Source organism: Pangasianodon hypophthalmus, chromosome 4 (assembly GCF_027358585.1).
Source record: "Pangasianodon hypophthalmus isolate fPanHyp1 chromosome 4, fPanHyp1.pri, whole genome shotgun sequence".
NCBI classification, from domain to species: domain Eukaryota; kingdom Metazoa; phylum Chordata; class Actinopteri; order Siluriformes; family Pangasiidae; genus Pangasianodon; species Pangasianodon hypophthalmus.
Window position 1 is genome coordinate 20,974,519 of NC_069713.1, and position 20,156 is coordinate 20,994,674.

The 20,156-nt window shown below is 39.4% G+C and overlaps 1 protein-coding gene across 1 annotated transcript; it reads left to right on the plus strand.

Moving 5' to 3' along the window:
- The first annotated feature begins 5,160 nt into the window (after nt 1-5,160).
- Nucleotides 5,161-16,080, plus strand: c4h4orf54 (chromosome 4 C4orf54 homolog). Its single transcript, XM_026936145.3, has 2 exons — nt 5,161-9,958; nt 12,195-16,080. The coding sequence occupies exon 1, from the start codon at nt 5,554-5,556 to the stop codon at nt 9,937-9,939; it is 4,386 nt and encodes a 1,461-aa protein (XP_026791946.3). The 5' UTR covers nt 5,161-5,553; the 3' UTR covers nt 9,940-9,958; nt 12,195-16,080.
- Nucleotides 16,081-20,156: the final 4,076 nt, after the last annotated feature.

The window sequence follows — 20,156 nt, forward strand, 5'->3', positions numbered from 1 at the left end:
CTTGGATTATTACCACATTCTGGCCTTGAAGGCTTGACAGGGTAGATTCTCTCTGATTAATAGCTCTTTTCTGGATTTCTGCCCCATTACAGCACTGTGAGCGCTCTGAATAAGTAAAGGTTCTGAACAATATACATATAAACATGGATTTTGACAAAATATCAGCACCAATCCTAGTTCAACTTAGCACTGCCTTTGATACGATTGACCACAAAAAGCTGGATAGGAATGTCTGGAATGGTTCTCAGTTGGTTCAGGTTGTATTTAGAAAGATTAGTGTTAGATTAGAAGTGTTATTTTGACAAAATGGTCAAAATCCTGTTCAACCTATACATGCTCCTTCTAAGATGAATCCTGCAGGATAACAGAATTGTTTATCACAACCATGCAGAGAGCACATGCTCTTCCAACAGCTTTAGCTTTGTAGATGCACTATAGAAATACTGAGCATATCAATATATCAATATTGAGATATGTTGAGCATATCAATAATTGCATGCATTGAAACTTAATTCAACTCAACAAGGACAAAACAAAATTATTTTCTGCTTCAAAGATGAACATTTAAGGTTAATGTCCACCTCCAATCTAAGGCTTTGAATACCACAAACCAAGTAAACAATCTTGGAGTTTTCACTGACTCAGGATCTGTTTCAGCAGTCATTCTGAAGCAGCAGCAAAGTTAGACTTTGTAAAGTAAACACTTTGTAAAGTAAAACTCCCAGAACATTTTCAAATCCGAATCAGTTCATTTTCATTTTTGAATCACTAAACAATCAAACTTTGTCTATAGCATTTCTGTATTCAATTTCCAAAACTGCAGCACTGACCATTTTAGGATGATCTTTTTGTTGCAATGCCTTTATGTCCTCGAAGGGACATTGGCTTATGTCACTAGTATGAATGGCATATGACAGATACCTTCCTTTTCTTAGACAGTGCTAGGCTTGTTTATAGCGCAATTGTGGTTAGTGGTGTTAAAATGTGCAAATGTTAAAATGGGCAAGCCTGTGCATCATTTTTCTTATTGATATCGAACAGTTAAAAATGTTAGAAATTCTCATATTCAAAGATAGAGCTGAAAAAATACATTACATCATATTGGGTATGATTTAATACTCAATGTCAGAGCTCTGTTCCCAAAAATGTTTTTATATGTCGTACATAACGTCAAATGTATTGTGTCTCAAGACTACACATAACATAATACTGTGAAATGAAAAGTTTTTAAAAGTTATTCAAAGTTTGCCAAATTCGTTAAATTCAGACATGACCTGATGTAGACCTCCAAACATGCTGTGAATGAATTATCTGAACTCACTTGGCTTGAACTCGGTTGAACTAAATCCACACAGACAGACTGCCTGCGCTAAGCTCTCCTCACTGACACTCAGAGCTCAGCTCACCTTTCAAGCCTGGAAAGCCCCTGTCATGGTTCAATCTCAGTCTAACAGCTAATGTTCAGGGAAAAGGTACAGATAGAAGAGGCCTCATGTCCTTATGAACAAGTGACTCAGAGTAAGAGTGTCATAAATGTAGAGTATTCAAATGCTATAAAATAATGCCAATATAATCAAATACATTAGGTGCATTAGATTTGCATCCAATTCAATAAGAAAAGAAAAAAGCTTACTTCAAACCCTTGAGCGTTCACATAGAATATGGAGATTGATCATGGAGGTGTCGGATTAGAATGAAAAGTGGAACTGTACAATAAGCTGAATACCAATCAAGTAGAATGTGAATGAGCAGTGAATGTTATAGAGATGTCTCTCTACACCAGGTGACAGGTTTACAAGGTGATTTTAACACACTGTAAAAAACGACAGTGTAACTTTACAGTAACTTACTGGCAGAGGAGTTTTTGTATTAGCACACTGTACTCTATTTTCTAAATAAAGTGCAAAAACTGTATTGTACAGGATGACATATTGGTTGCAGTGTTACTGTAAGTACAGAAAATGTATTTTTAATTACACTCTTGTATTTCCGTCTCACACCCAGTGTTCCCGGGATATGCTCTGGATCCACTGTGAACCTGACCAGAACAAAGTGCTTACTGCAGATGAATGAATGAATGAATGAATGAATTTTAACTCTTCCATTGCCGAATATACATCTAAAATTCAAACCATGAGAATAACATTGTGCTTATTGAAGCAATCAAATTCAAATTTCTGAACCAACCAAGAAATAACATGAAATTACATAACAAGAATATGTTAAGATGAACAATAAAGTTACACAATATGAAAACTGCTAAAATTAGCAGTGAGAATAACAGTGACACAATCAACCCTAACCTTAGTCCTGAATACCTCTGGGGAAAAAAGAAAAAAGAAAAAAGCAAGCTGTATGGGTTATCTATTTAAAATATCAGGCTAGCTAACAAACTTTAACTATATAGCTAGGCTAACATTACCTACAAAACTGAGTCTGTTATATAATGTAATGCATTCATATTCACTTATTCATTTTTCATTGTTAGACCTGATGTACATGTTGTATTAAAGCAGGATGCAGCTCAGGGGTAGTAACATTGTGGTGATCGTACAATGCCAGCAGGAGTGATAAGTTTTAACCCAAGGAACCATCAGTGTGTCCAGACTCACATTCCCATAACTACACACATTCCCTATTGGTTTTAATACAGTTACTAAATCATTCATGGTAGGTAGTGAATATTATGCTTTAAGTTGAATAACAGTGTAGAAGAAAAATTGAACATAATAATAACAAAAAAATTAGGTGGAGAGAAAAACCAACAGAAGGGATATTGCAAAGAAAAATAACTAAGTCTATGTGAGAAATGGCACAATACCAACACTAGTGTAGAATTTCCGTGGTATTACGAGGGGGCACAAGCCAAAATTCAGGCCCAGCGAGTCTTGGCAGTGGGCATCTCACATTTATAAAAATCTGCAGCTGTTGCTGTTGGGATATGAGAGTCTAATAGCACTTGCATATCTTAAGTCTCCAGTAGGCCAACTGTCCCAAATTCTAGCATACAAAACTAACCCACAATATACAAAGCAATAACAACACACTGGTATAATCAAAACTGCACAAGCTAGTATTGTTTAGTATTGAACCTCAACAACTTTAACATAAACTCCTGTGACAGTAAATCTATTACTTGCTAATTAGATTAATAGAGTTTGCCACAGCTCACAGTACCAGCTGTTCTGCTCAGGCCTGTGGTTTCAGTGTTACAGCAGTCGTACATAATTAGCCAGTAGCTAAGCCACTGCCTTGCTAAAACAAATAGACCTCCACACCCAAACAGAGACCCCATAACACACTGTGTGCAGTCTCTATGAACTCAGTAAACAGAGTTAATCAGTAAACAGAGAACCTTAGAAACCTGGCAGCCAGATTGTTATGAAGATGCAAAAAGAGGCTTGGCTTTAGAAGAGTGACAGCTATTTACTGTACGTGTAGGTTATGTTTCTATAAGTGACTGTATTTTACTGCTAATGTAATCGAATTGACTTTGTTTATATTTCAATAAATGGACAGACAGCTAAATCATTTCTCTAATAAAAGAGAGCTGGGGTAGAGTGAAGTGGGCTGTGTGACACTGTTAATCCCAATGTAAATGCAAAGCAGCTGCTACTTATGGCTACTGGTAATGTAAGATGACTTACTGTGTTACTGTACATGACTGGCTTAACACCGACCCGCGTTAATAATGTGGCAGTGCACGTAAATGGTGAGCTGTAGCGTAAATTTGAGCACCCCACTAATCTGCTGTAAAGCTTACTTGATGACAAAGAGAACTATTGGGCTACATTCTCTTTTAAAACTCTTGCCCTTTCTTTATATTGCTTTTAGGACCTAGGTTCATAGGCTTCACAGACAAATCCCCAGTGTTAAATTCATCTGTATTTGTGTTAATTCAACACTGTAGGGTGGTATTTCAACTCTTAAATTGTTTGCTGCTCGAGAGTTTATAACATGGTAGTTGTCTACCTAAATAAAGGTGTCTTTGTGTTATGTTAAAACCTAGGCACCACTCTTGCATGGACTCAAATACAGGTCGAAATTATTGTTCACTTCTTAAACAATATTCACTAATATACTAAAATGTGCAGGTGTATTCAGGCATAAAGAGATTATGCAAAATTAGAAGAGTTTCTAAGCAGAAGTGGAGATGACCTCTTCTGTCACATTGAAAAAATTCATTTTTCGACTGCATTATCCCTCTGTACGCTCAAAAATAATTTATTAACTCAGTGTATGTTTACATATTTGTGAATGTTTTTGTGCATTTTACTATTTTTTTTTTTACTTGTCTGCACCTTTGAGTTCACTTGGGCATTTTCTTACACTGTCAGAATCTCTCCTTCCTTGTCGCCCTTCATGCTACATCTTTTGTACCTTTTGGGTATAGTGTAGCTGCCTTTAATATCAATATGATCAGTGATACATACATGGACCCTAATAAGGTTCTAGGGTAAAGTGTAAAAAGGAATGATGCACACTTCTAGGCAAAAGATGTGCACCAACGCAGCTACAGGTAGATGTAGATTTTAGTATCTCTTTTTTTCTGAGGGTGTAAGCAAGTTCTCAAATACACCTGCATGTTCCAGCACATTGGAGACTATCATTCTGTAAAGATTTCAGTGGAAAAGCTTTCGAGGAGCTGTCCACGCCTGTGGTGCTGAAATTCCTCACAAAAATCGCCCTGTTTCGCTCGAAACCATTGTGTGTTTTTGTCTGTGCATGAACCTCACATCCATACTGATCTGATAGAATTAACACATCTTCATTCAACTGTGTTCTTGTTTTTAAACCCCAGCAAATCACTCACTCATTTGCTGTTCTGAGAAGTTTACTTAATATAGGCCTATATATATATCTATTAAAAAAAATCCTCTGCGCGTTTGACTGAATCCATCACTGAAACCAGTCCCATGTTGCCATGCTGTAGTACCCCGTTTAGACTCCCACTATTTTCTCCATCAGATCACGGTATTATTCATGTTATAATTATTATTATTAAAGCTCTCTGAACCTGGACTATTGTATCTAGTCCAGGTTTCTTTTTTTAGTCCAAAACAGTGTTGTGTCGGGGATTCGGCCTTGTCTACAGGATGTAACAAAACACGCCGAACACAACATCCTAGTTTAAAATAGCCGTTTTCGCATTTCGTCACCGTCTCTATATTTGTAGAGATGCGTATTAAAGGCAGGTGGCAGCGCAGCAGAATGCGTAATGGAAGTGAAGCGCCAGGACAGCTTACATAAAGGTATTAAGTTAGTGTATGACATTATATCCAGCAAAATGTAAAGATTATTGGTCTGTACAGTTTAGAAGCCCCTCTGCTGGGCTCTGGAATGTCTGTTCTGCTCGTGTCACCATCTGAAATGAGAGTCTGGAGCGCCACGTACGCTGACAACTGTGGGGAAGAGAATCTACGCAGAGTGACAACTCCACTAGGACTGGACAACAGGGGCGAGCAGTAGGGCTTCCTGGGGAATAGTGTCTCTAATATTTACCCACCTAAAAGCAAAAATCTTCTAATCAACAAAGTCATTTACCACAAAGCCATGGCAGCATCAGAGAAGGCACTGATTTACGGAGGGGACACGCACTGCGCGCTGGCCAGCAAGGTTTTACGCGTCGTGGCGGCTCCAAAGGACTCGAATTATGTAGATCTGAACGAGTTGCTAGACCTGAAACTGGGCGAGACGAAAGCGGTGCAAGTAAGTTTTACCGGCCAGAGGGACACTCTCCAGCGCGTGCGGCTTCCTTCGGCGGAACATCTGCCCACGCGCAAATGTGTTAACCTGGAATGCTGGGAGAATGGCACAACAGAGGGAGCAACAGAAACAAACACAGCTGGTTCATCTGAAAGACCACGGCTCAGTCATGGAAACCTCACGGACTGTCCCGTGCTGCTCGAAGAGCTCGACTCGGAGGGAACACCGGAAATTTTAGAAAAAGAGACCAAAGCACTCGGCGATGGTGATTTACGGCGCACGGATTTGTGTCTCAGCGAGAAAAGCGAGTCGGACGACGAAGTGAGTTTGGTGATCGCGGATTACTGCGTACACGAATTGGCCGATGATGAGGCTCACTACATCACCACGCGCGAAATTCAGCTTTCCGAGCTCGACCACGACGTGGACTGCGACTTCGAAACAGCATCCACTTGGGATATCGATGACGACCACCAGGTCTATTCGTTCGTGGACTACGCATCTGCCGACAGCGATGAACCCGCAGGAGTACAGGGGGAAGGCAACGAGGACGAGGCTCACAGGAGCACTGCAGTGAGCTGCAGTCAGGCAGAAAGTGATCCGGGCGACAGGACCAGGAGCGCCACCTCACACGAGAAAGCGCCCGAGTGCCAAGGCAAAAGCACCGGCCACATTCACCTGTCAATCAAAGCCACTTCCAGAGCTATAAACAAGCCTAGCAACGTCCAAGAAAAGGATGGAGGCCACCCTCATCCTCATCCTCATGCCGTTCACACTGGAGACATGAGCCGCTGTGTTTTAAAGGACACAAAGGGGGAAAAGTGTTTGATAGCTCTGCCCGGGCGTTTGCACTTTGGCAGCAAATTCAAAGGCAAAGATGTTACAGAGTACTCCAGCGGCACATCCAGCGCTGTTAGTGAGTTAGATGATGCCGACAAGGAAGTGCGCAACCTCACGGCCAGAGCTTTCAGAAGTCTGGCCTACCCGTATCTCGATGCCATCAATTTCAGCACTTCCAGCGAGTCCTCGGCTTCAGAGCGCAGCAAAGGGCTGAACAGGTGGTCAGCGCTTGTTGATCTAAAGTATGGCAACGTGAACGTGTCCAAAGGAGGCGGTCACAATATAGTGGCCCATCAAAGTGCCTCGTCTAATTTTCAGTTGGCACAAAGGAGGGAGAGTAAAGGGATAACGGGATTAACACTGACCAGTAGAAGGGCGCCCCCAGTCGAGATATTTGCCCTGAACGGCAATCTGGTGAACCCCAAAAACGCATCGTCAACCAAAAAAATTGAGCTCATGGGCAAAATCGGACAGGGTCAGAGCGGGGTAATAAGGCTGACTGAGACGCTGAATTTTCGCTGCAACGTTAAAGCGGGTCCGCCTGCAAACGAAAGGCGCATGAAATCCGCCCGAACCGCTGGAGGATCACGTTCCGCAGATGAGGTTACAAACCCTCGGCAAAAGGCGCACAGCAAGCCACCGTGCCATTCAGAAGAAGCCATGGAGGACGTGCACAAGAAATCCATATTTGCTTCGAGCATACTAAAAAATGTCATTTCGAAGAAAATGCAGTTTGAGCAGGAGCGCAAGATGGAGCGGGGAGAGATCTGCGAGCCGGGCAGCCACGAGCACGAAGCGCACCGGGACAAAGCTGCGCGCACAGGACTTCACAGACAAAGCTCGAAACTCTCCGAGACAGGCTCCGACTTCAGTATCGTGTGCCTGGATGAGCTCGGAGACATCGTGGACAGCGGGTCCTGCGACGCCAAGGACAACGAGCGCCACGAAGAAACTCTTGCGCTCGCATCGGAAACCAATTTAGAGTCGCAAAACTGCGCGGCATTCGACGCTAAAAAAGGAGCTGCGGACGCGTCCAGAGGCGCACTGATTCGGAGCCAAAATAGCGCTTTCAGAAGCTGGAGGGACGAAGAGCTAGAGCTTCAAGCTGAGCGCGAAAACGAGCAAACGCCCGGAACGGACTCGACGAGCAGCAAGCTTACAAAAATGTCGCGCTTATTCGTGCCAAGCATCCAACTCGTGTCCGATGAGAGAGAGCTCGAGAAGCCTGAGCCGAGCGCGGATAGGAGCCGAGCAGAGAGGAGTATGAACACTCTGTCTGTATCAGACGCCGCTCAGAAACCTGCAGCGTCGAGGTCGCCGGAAATTAAAATAAGCTTAAGGAGTCTGAGAGACAACCGGAGCGACGCGTTCAGCATCGCTAAGCTCCTCACTCCCAGTACAGGCTGCAGTGCGGGCGGGCTGCTGAAAACAAACGAAGAGTCCAAATACCAAGCGCTCACTGCTGCACTGAAGGGCGACTCGTCAGACAGAATCCCACACTTCACCGTTAGAGACATTCGAGACAAGGCAAAGTTGCAAGCGCCAATACACCAGGTTAGAGACGTGCGCAAACTGGTTAAGAGCTCGTATCACTTTGTATCTTTGGACAGCAACAGCGCGGACATGGAGCACAAGACCTCCAAACTGAGCACGTTTCGGAATCCGACAACCCTTCCTCCTATTGTGATTAAGTGTCAGTCGGTGAATACAAATAGCAATGCGAAGCAATCTGAAAAATTCGCAGATTCCTCGAATCACAGACTGGCTGAAGATATCCAAGAGGCTGATGGGTCACATCCTCAGGTGTCTATAGATGGCATCAATACGGGCTCGGCGCAAGTAAGTAAACCAACTGACCGGGTGCATTTAGCCAACATAAAGCAGGAGGAAACCCCTGAATTAAGAATTGAGACAAAATCCACCACAAAAAGGCAAGAGAAAGTGTGTGACCCAGGTGAGAAAAAGGCCGATCCCAAGATGGCCGCTCTGGAGAAACTTCAGGCTGCTGTTAAGACAATGGAACAGCTTTATGTGTTTGACAAAAATGAGTGGAAGAGGAAGTCCAAGCCCCAACCAATAACTGACAGCCATGTGCTTTCACTCCTGAGTAGTGAGCATCATGGAGGTAATGAGCAAGACCAGGGGAACGCTAGTTCTTCATCAGTCACCATGAGGCAAGACTCATTCTCAAGCCCAGATAAGATGGTAACTGCTGGACAGCAATCAACACGAAAAGAAGAGAAGGAAACATTTAAAACATCACACACCCCTTCCATCCATGAAAAACGAAAGGACACCAAAACTCTGATGCACCTTGGTGGAAATTCTAATAAGAAAATTTCTAGCCAAAGCCACAGTCAGAAATCTTTAGTGCCTGTCACAACAAGTTCAGCAAAGGCCCCGCAGATGCATGTCTCGTCCTCAGCATCTATTAGTTCTATAGCTGTGAAGAACCCTAAGTCTCCAAAGTTACCAGTGTCTTTAAATATTACCAAGTCGAAGCCAATCACGGAGAAGAGTGAAAAGCTAAGCAGCAATACAGGCAAAGCCAATAAGGCTGGATTTGCCCCAGTTCAGTTCACGTCTTCAGTTGATTCAGAGAATTACATAACCATACCTGTGAAACCTTATGCTACTGATACCCAACAATCTCACATGGTACACAGCAGCAGCACCAAAAGCCACGGAGACATCCATCAGCCTCCCAAACACTCAAGTACTGTCATGGAGACACGCTCCCCAGATACCCCTACTGCTATGATCTACCATCACCCTCTGCCCATTACCATGCACGCAGCACAGCCACATGTAATTTGTTTCTCTCCTACAGTGCAGCCATCTCCAGTCCCTACAGACCACTTTCAGTCTACACAAAGAAAAATGCTCCTGGATCCCACTACTGGAAATTATTATTTGGTTGACACGCCCGTCCAACCAGCCACAAGACGACTTTATGACCCAGAAACAGGGCAGTATGTTGATGTCCCCATGCCACAACGTCCTCCCATGACCCCTGTACCTGTGCCTATCTCCCCTCTTGCCCTTAGCCCTGGAGGCTATGGTCATACCTACATGTTCTACCCAGGATACATGGCCTCCACAGTGATTCCTGCCCGGACCATTCAGTCTCAGCTTTCCATGCAGTCGGAGGTGGAAGCAGGAGACAAATCCCATGCAGGGCAGCAAGGAGATGGAGCCTACATGGAAAGCCCTTATTATATGCCTTCTGGGAAATCTCTGCAGTTAACTCCAGGTGCTCAGCATGTCACCACTGGCAGGGTGGCCAACAGCAAGGTGCCTGTTATCAGCATCACCTCCCAGCAAGGGCCCAGGATCATTGCACCTCCCTCCTTTGATGGCACCACCATGAGTTTTGTGGTAGAGCACAGATAACTATCTGGCCACTTGCAATGTAAGTTTTATTATTAAATTTGGTCTTCTGTAAACTAGTATTACATTAGCACATGCTTTAAGGAATTATTTCAGTCACTCTGTTTAAGGTCTCTGCTCAATGCTGTAAATGTAGAGCATGAGTCCATAACCTTGTTTTTTTTTTTTTTGTCCACTTTCAGTGAATACTGAAAAAGATACAGTGAATACTGAAAGATATTCAACATTTATAAATTGTAGTGTTTTGTTTTCCCCTCGAGGTCATTGATGACTAACCCACCTTATGTGAGTGAAGTAATGAAGTGTAGTAGTCATTACGTCATGCACAACATCTGGTGGTTCCAGTGTTAAAAGAACAGAATTCAGCATTAACGTTTAAAAATCTGATAAAACACATGCACAGGCAATTTTCTTCCTGCTCTAAAGAAAGGAAATATTCTAATGCATTTCAAAATATAACTTGTCATGAGTTCATATGAGATCCTCACTGAACATAGACTCTTGGCTTCATGACCCATTATTTGTTGTATTTGAGCTTCTAAAGCCTGAGCCAAGTAACAAAGGAACATATAACTGTTTAACTAAGGCATTTTGCATTGTGAAAATATGAAGGCATATGAAGGTATAATGATGATTTGTTCACTACATGGTTTTAACCCCTTAATTCTCAGCAATTCATTGACGAGTATGTTGCTAAATGACCACTATGAATTATTCGGAAACTTAACTGAAGCTAAACATGAAAAATATGTAGTTGTGATGTATCCATTCTAGACCCACCAACAGGTCATGGGAGTTTATGGGGCTAGGGAATATAAACAGTTCTTAGACAAAAAGAGTGTATATCTGCTCTGTAGACGTAGAGCACAATTTCTGAGATTGTTCCTCATTGAAAACAAATATGTGTTGTGTTACAAAATTTCACAGTTATACAGTACTAAAAATATGCATTTAGATTTAAATTGACACTTTAAATGGATTTAATCTTAAAGATCTGTATTTGTACAGTAAGGAAATAAAAAAAACTGGTTTAAAATCATGCACTCTCAGAAAAAATGGTACTAAACTGTTCTTTTCCTTATGGTTGGTGTGATGCCATTATCTTTTTGTACCTTTAATATGTATCTTTGGTGTAATGGTGTAAAGGGTGTGCCGTTGAGGGTATCACCCTAGTGACAAGGAAAGGTACAGTTTAACACTCTCAGGGTTTTTTCTGAGTGTGTAGAGAGTAAATGGTTACCTTTCATGGTTAGTATAATCGAATACATTCTCCAAATAACATTTATGAGATGTATTCAGTACCACTGCATAGAATCATTTAAAAACATTTTGATTATCCATGATGTTAATATTTAATTTAAAAAAAATGAATTATTATGTTGACCTTCACAAGTTGCAAAGGAATTTAAATTGCCTGGGACTCAGTGTGCCATGCTTATGTCCCTGTTTATATTCACTGCTGTAAATTGTAGTAGGTGTCTATTCATAGTGGAGTAACTCAACCATCGCTGCTGTAGCCCCTGTTATTTAGAGGTTGTATCTTAACCTCTGTTCAAAGAAAATATCAAAACATGGCTGTAAACATTACTGCCTTTTCTCTATTTGGAACAGCACTGTGGATCCCAGATGACTATTGCTTATTTACTGACATATTCTTTGGAGGTAGGGAGGAAATAAACTGCTTAAATTATTATTTTTCTTCTGCATATATAGCCTTCTGGAGAAACTAGGGCATTAAGCAAATGCTCAGTCAAATAGTAAACAAATATCAAAATACCTATCCTTATTATACAGTGTTGTAGTATGCATAGAGAGAGAAAGGTCAGAATTTGTGCTGATACAGAGCTGGACCAGCTGCTCCTGGATATCAAGGCTGGGAGGGGGGTAACAGGGGGTCAGACTTTTTATAGGATACCGTTATGCTAAAGGGAAAGAACCGAAAGGCAGGCCAGACAACACCTCTGCCTCAGGGAAATTAGATAAACAAACATCGAGTCAGTTGAGACTGCAAAGTGATAAGAGCTGTTAAAAATGTTAAATGTCCTAGAATCATCAGAGCTAATCATGAGAAATGGACTGCTAGACTATGATTCCCAGTTTACGTTTCAAGTTCAAATGTTGGCACCAACTAAATCACAAGGTGTTAAACAGATCACTTTGGTATGCATGATATATCTGTGGTTAAAATGTGCATGTAGGATTGGATTAAATTAAGTCCATATTCAACACTATCTAATGTTTTATTTTGTTCCATGCAGGAGCTGCCTAGAATACGTCCAGTCAGCACTTCCAAGATCTGATGTGTCTATTTTCTTTTATTGACACATGTAATGTTTATCCATGCTTTCCTTCAACAGGAACAGCCTTACCATTATCATTCATCATTTGCTTTGTCATGTAATGTAATTCTTCATTCTTTTCCTCTTCTGTTTGCAGTGCAACTATGCAATCTCTCTTTCTTTGTATAGCTCTTTTGCACCTTTGAGACATTGGTTGAAAATGATTTTGAAAATGAGAGTGAGGGCTTAATGCTACAGCGTTTCAGGTTAAAGCAAAAAAAAAAAAAAAAAAAAAAAACACATTGGGTCACCTATTGAATATTGTCAAGTCATACAGAATCCTAAAGCAAGACCTATCTTCTAACTGGCCAATTTAAGAGAAACTCTTAAAGATCTCAATATTAAAACTTTTATTTTCCCGACTAAGAATAAGTCACAAAGCATTATAATGCCAAAAGTCACTAAAGCAGAATCATAAACAATCCTGAATGCTTGCTACTGGCAATTAATGCCATGAATCAAGTTTGTGTATTTGATATGTATAATGACAGTGAGTAAATGTAGTCATCTCACCTATTAAGTTATGTAATACAGCTGAAGATCAAAGTTTACAAAATGCTACTTGGCCACATGAAAGATGAACCACAAATATCATCAGACTACATCAAACAATGAACACACTCTCCAGACTGCTATTACAGATTCATTGACAGAAAGCAGCAGTTTTCAAGTAAATATTGACAGTAATTGGCTGATGTACAGGTCTTCCTGATAAAGTCATTAATGAAAACCAATTGCACATGTCATATAAAAAGCAATAATAATATTAGAATGAAACAGCCATTATTTTCATACTTTGTGAAAACAAAAATATAAATGCTGACAATTCAAATATGTTTTCTTTTATATGTTTATATATATTATATTTAAGCAATATCAGAAGAGCAAGAGTGCGATTATACTGAATATTGGCATGGCTGTGATTCACCGCAGGTATGAGCCACAGGGTGAGTGTCAATATTCAGTATAACTGCACAACTGCAAGCGGAATATTGCTTTTATACAAGAGTTCTATAAACGAGAAATTAATATTGTGTAAGTGCCATTAATATGAGTGACATTTTGGACACAATATGGCCAAATTTTCTGTTTATTTTTGCTCCGCTAGCGGAACTAGATCTTGAAGAAGCCACACTCACTTTATAGTACGTCGTCTGGCTCGCTAGCTAGCTCACACTGATTTGTACATTCCTGTTAAAGGTGCTTCGCATAAAATTGGCATCCCTTCTTCCTTTTCATCTTCAACTGATGAGCGTTCATATTTTAATCCAAAAGTTATATTCCTGAAAAGTATCTTATGCCCATGTCCGTTGATGATGTCACTAACACTGCTGTAGTAACTGTTTCAAACTAGGAAGTGTAATTTTACATGTCAAACACAAATGGGCGGAGTGATACACACAGTAAAACATCCCAGTGTGGTTATAGGAAATATAGGCACTCATGGAATGCCTCTCAACCAATCAAATTAGTGGACTGGAACTAACTGTTGTATAAATATGTTTATATTATATTATATGTTTAGGTTATTATTTTGGCGGGGGTCATGAACTGGTGGACTGGGTTCCGTATGTGGACCCAGCAAAGTTTTTCAGCCTAACGAACTGAGTAATTGAAGACTGTAGCAGAGATAAACATATAAGAAAAAAACAGGCTGTAGTTCAGCAACTCTAGTTTTCATAAACCAGCTTGGTTTTCTTAGCAAATCATCTGTTGCGGTCATTCACCTACATTAATGTAATTGTTTAGCTGAAAGCAGATCATCGGACCACAGCCTAGTTACAGGGCTAGAGATAGTAGGTCTCAAAGGAGGAGAGTTTTTACAGAATTTCATAGATTTTTATTTACCCTCCTTTCATTTTATATGCCCTCCCTAGTATGATTTGCTTAACTGACTTGCTTAAAGAAAACAATGAAAATTCAAAATTACTGTCTGTTCAGAGGCTGTGACGCTAGTCAAAAGTAACCTGAAGCATGACCACTTTGAATTGTCTTATTTAACTAATCATTAATCATTAAGCATTAAAGGATAACTTGTCACAATTCAGGAATTTTGTGCACCTGAACCTTCACAAATTTTAGATTAATACCCCTGCCCTACTTAAGAAATATGAAAATATTCTAAACATTCGAATTAAATGTGCTTTAAACATACAAATCCTGTCGTTACTACACAGGTATAGGCTATGCTGACAATTTGCCAAAAAAATATATTTGATGTGAGCATTTAGAGGATTTTGTTCATGTATGTAATTACTCTCATTTGATTTTTTTATGACTTGTGCATTGGGAATTTGTCCTCTGTCTGATACCACATCATTGACAATATTCATACATTAACATGCTATCAGCATAGCAACAGGGTCAACCCTGCCCTTTCTCTTGATATAGAAATTCCTTAGTTAAAGCTTCCCTGAATGGTTTCTTGAATAGATTTTAAGTAGAAACGCTTAGTTAGGAACTTTTAGTTCCACTAAGGAGAGATCTTAAGAGGTAATATAAGATTGTTTGTGAATATGGCCCCAGGTTGGTGAAAGAATGACTAAAATCTTGAGTGTGATATTTTTGTTATACAAAAAAAAAAAGTATTTTTGAACGATACTGTGAAAATAACTCAGCAGGTTGACTGGAAAACACTGGGAGGAAAATAATTGAGCCTTATATCCCAGATTCTTTCACTTGAACTGTTTTACGTCTCGGTTTTCATTACTCTTATCTAAGAGGTGCTTTTAGATTCAGTGAGTTTTGGATTACAGTACAATGTGGTACTGTATATTTACGTTGTGTTTTGCTACTCATTGTACTGTGAGATAAAATCTCCATCATAAAACACATACCAAGGTTTGTGTTGATTAATATGGTGGAGAACAAGATGTTTTAGGGGACAATCCTCCTCTATGTATCTTAATCACAGTGCCAGTACAATTTATGTGGTTTGTGTAAGCGTAAGTGATTTTGTGAGCCTAAGCATTTAGCCTCAGCCTTTCTGGAAGGGGTGATAAAAGCCCAGCAGTAAAATAGCTCTTAATGAGGAAATGGGATATAAGGTAAAATTATCTTTACTGGATTGTTATCTAACCCTGCTGAATACCGTAACTCACAGTGCGAGAAGGTATACTGCACATCTGGTGGTCTCTTGATTATAGTTTTTTTTACAGTTTGTTAAAGATTTGAATTAATTCTATTTTCTTCAACTTGCATAAATGCCTCAAAGAACAACCTGACTTAACCTGACTAGAAATTGGTCAATATAGAAACTGTCAGCTTATACACTGACTGACCACTTTATTAGGAACGCTTGTACACCTGTTCGATCATGCAAATATCTAATCAGCTAAATATGTAGCTCAGTGCATAAAATCATGCAGATACAGGTCAAGAGCCTCAGTTAATGTTCACGTAAACCATCAGTATGAGGAAAAATCGTAGTGATCTGTGGCATGGTTGTTGGTGCCAGATGGCTGGTTCGAGTATTTCAGAAACTAGAGACCAGCAGTTTCTGAAATAATCAAAACCAGCTCATCTGGCACCAAAAGCCTTGCCACAAAGTTACTGAGATCACATTTTCCCCCATTCTGATGTTTGACGTGAACAATAACTAAAACTCTTGAGTGGCATCTGCATGAATTTATGTACTGTGCTTTATATTTACAGTTACAGTTTAATATTCATACAATCAATTACATAAAAAAGTGTACTGACCCCAAATGTATATAAAAAACTTCTTTTTGAGATTGAGTTTCTTTTTATTAAGGATTTGGGCCCTCTGCTTTCCTGTGATGCTGTAGTAGTTTTGTAACTAGTTTAGTCACATGTTATTACACCAAGTTCTTTAAAATCTGTTCGGAGCTGCTGGTCAGTCCATTGTGCTGTAATAACTTTTGTTTGAAGTATCTCTGAATATTTGGATTTAGTTTAAAATTTAGTTTTTAATTTAGTTTAATTTTAGTAATAGCCTCAAAGTGCCATGTAGTATAGGTTTTTTAAATGATGCACCTGCTGCTAATTCAGTAAAATACTATCCAATAGGAAGCATTTCATCAATTATTAGAGCCACAGTTTGTTTTTGAAGAGTTTCTATCTAGTTAAGGTTTGAATGAGACTGAAATGACTAAGTTATGTTGAGAGGGTAAGTGGAATTGTGTCAGAGGGGAAAGACGATAAATAGAGTAACGAAGTACTGTCATCAGAAAGCAATAATGAATGTGTTACAAGGGAAATGAATGCAAAAGGAGGAACCTTTCAGTTCCAGAAAATGTCTTTATTGTTGCAAAAAGTATTAAATTGTTCTTAGAGTGACTGCTGGTTTTTGAAAACATACAGTAATTTGTTCAATAAAATAATGCAGTTTTCCAAAATTTGTCTCAGTCAATAAATGAATCAATGCACCTATTTGCAATTTTTTGCATATAAGTTAATTAGGATGGCTTACAACTGCAAGTGATTGTGGTACTACAAAAAAAATTGTAATGAGCTACAGTCTATGGCCAAAAGTATGTGCACACCTAACCAGCATACCCATACGTTCTTTCTGAACATGCCGCTCCAAAATTGGTCACCTCTTTACTAGGAATAATAACCTCCAATCTTCTGGGAAGGCTTTCTCCTAGATTTTGGAGCGTGGCTGTGGGAATTTCCCATTCAGACACAAGAGCATTAGTGAGATCAGGCACTGATGTTGAGTGAGGCACACAGCCAGCGTTCCAGTTCATCCCAAAGGTTTCAGTGAGGCTGAGGTCAGGGTTCTGTGCAGGCCACTCAAGTTCTTCCACATCAACCTTGTCTTAATGGAGTTCTCTTTGTTCATTTCTAGTGAAGGAGAATTGTAATGCCACAGCATACAAATACATTCTAGACAATTGTGTGCTTCCAACTTTGTGGCAACAGTTTAGGGAGGGCCCACATGGGTGTACTGGCCAGGTGTTCACATACTTTTGGCCATATAGTGTATTTTACACCTTCCCGAGCATGTATGTCCTTAACCAACATTCAGCTCCAGTGTCTCCAGTGTTCAGGGCTGTGAAGCCTAGAGAAATGGGAGAGCCAGAATGATAATTTGTAGTGAAGTGCTAATTTGGCAATAAACTGAACATGTCTGAAATCAGTGTACCTTTCCTACAATTCCTGTGTCATATAGGCAGAAATTTCTACTAGTATTAAAAGTGTTAAAATGAAGAGAGGAACAATACAGTGTCCAAAACAAACAAATGTAGCAGAATATTCAGCTGTGGTTATTTCACTGCCGTCAGCTCTGTAATTGAGAATGCACAGAATGCTGTTCATCTCACCATCTGCCTGTGCCACTCAAGTCCAGGCAGTGATCCAGAGTATCAATAACAGATAGAGACAAGAATAATTAATGGCCTTGACACCCCTGTATCAAACCTCAGATATCTGCATAAATGAAATAAATCAAATGATTTATGTATGAATATCCATATGCTCCGAACAACAAATTTTTAGTTTAGTCACTTAACCCTTTCATGTATGGTGACCAGTAATTTAATAAAAATTGTTGGAAATATATAAGATGTAAAGATGTATAAGATGTATCCTGATTTTTATTACTCCATTAAGTGTTGCTTCTCCCAATCCAACATGACTGACAATGATGGACGCAGCACATGTCTGTCTAAATTTAATACACAAAAGGTCTAATTAATATAACTTGCATGCCTTATTTGCATAATAAAACCATCTAAAAATCTTGATAGCTTTATAATAATTTATGCATTAAATGGTTAAGTGTAAACACAACTAAAACACAACAGAGTAAACAGATAGGAGTTTTCAGTGTTTTATATGGTAGACTGAAGCACTGTGATTTGTGCAATCATGTACTGTGAACATTTGGATTGTAGATTTAGATAAACAGTTTATATAGAAGAGCAGCTAAGTCTGTATTTTATGCATTGGCATGGACAGCCAGCCCACCCGTACGAACCCCTTATGCATATTTTATTGTACATGGTTTAGACATGTAATCTCCTACATTACGAGTATCTATAGACAAAGTAAAGCACACATAAACTCAAATACAGTATTATTCTGAAGCATTAAGCTATATCTACATGTAAAATGACACTTACTGTGCATATCTCTCAGTACAGCTGATAATAAACTAAGTTATGCTGTCTCAACCCATACATTATTGTCACTCCTGGCCTAATGCCCAGAGTGTAGCTGGATCATGTAACACACAGAGGGGAGAGCAGAAAAGAAGAAGTAAAGCACAAGTGTTTACCACACAAATCAGGTCAGAAGGTTGTGACAAGATTTAAGAGGGATCAAAATGATTCAGATAGCATCCACCTAATCCCTAAAATATCTGTAGTGCATTCCCAACAGTCCAGATAGACAACTCTTCCTTTCCTCTTTTCCCACACAGGTGATTTATATATAGCGATTGGAAAATATGTCAATAAATAATCTTAACTGCAGCAAGGGTTTGACTGTTTCGGATTTTTGTATTACAATATGAAAGCACAGGGCCAGTCGATGTTAAATTGTTTGTGGAAAGGTTTCAACACCACCAATCACAGGTTCTGGTGACAAAACTTAAAGCTCCTGCAATTAATATTACTTGATTTCACTCAGTCTGGTTTAAAAAAAACATTTTGTAATGCGTGTTGTGGTGCGCCCTTCCCCACTGTGCGGATTAATCTGCAATACTCTTAATACACATTCAAAACTATACATTTACACGCATCCTAATAATCCATTAATAATCCAAATGACAGATCAGTTATGAATTTCAGTGAAAAATCAATGAAGTCATGTAATAAAATAGTTCATGTTACAGATTTTAATTGTGAGGTTGGCTGGGCAGTGGGATGGGCATCCTACTAACATTTTGAGGGAGATATGGGTTGCCCTCAATAAAGTAATAAAGTTGCCTCAGGATTGTCTACACATAGCCCAGTTTAGGACACATATAAACACTTCATTTGGAATCTGTAATAAGAATTCTTTCCTTTGGATTGGGAAAAATCTTTGCATGTAAACAGTCACTGAGAATTCAGGTCTGTATCTCAAACCTCACTGTATGCACTAAATATGAATGATTGAATAAACAGAATGCTTTTATAAAAGCTTGGTATTCTTCTTTTAGAATTTTAAAGCTTGTATCATTGAGACAGTGTCCTACAGATCATAGCCAAGAATTCTCCAGCTGGGATCAGGAATAACTGTATAAAGCCCACAGGAAATGAATGAAAAAGCAATTAAATTGACCTTTGGAATATGCTGATGATGTTAATGCCATGGGACATTTTTTTTTATGTTAATATGTTAATTTTATTTATAATAAAAATTACATTTGATTGACAACTGCTGGTTTTCAGTATGTAATAATACTACGATACTGTAGATTAGTTAATATAATGTATGTAAATAAAATATTTTAGTAATATGCTAATGTTGAGCTGGTAAAATGTTTGCAAATAAATGTAACAAAGCTTTATTTAATGTATAAATATAATGGTATGTAATATAGAAAATATGTATAATATATATAAGATATGTACATTTAAATTAGAAATTTTGTATCAATACAAACTGATTGCTTGAGAACAGCAAAAGACAAAATTGTTCCAGAGGATGATGTAAAGCGGATCTGGTTCAGAGTCCAGTACAAATCCATGCTGGTTTTGGCCCGTTGTCCATCTGGACACTGAGTCAGATCGGTCCTACAGAACGAGTCCAAATAAGTCAGGAGACTATTGTCTTATCTCTGTGTCTGCACTGAGAGGGAACCTCAGCAGGCAGTAATGCACACACACAGTCAGGTCCAGACGTATTTGGACAGTGACAGAGTTTTTGTGATTTTGCCTTTATACACCACCACAATGGATTTGAAATTAAACAATCAAGTTGTGATCG

Bases quoted from the DNA above. Each gene is read 5' to 3' on its own strand.
- c4h4orf54 (XM_026936145.3), top strand. From the start codon at position 5,554: ATGGCAGCATCAGAGAAGGCACTGATTTACGGAGGGGACACGCACTGC.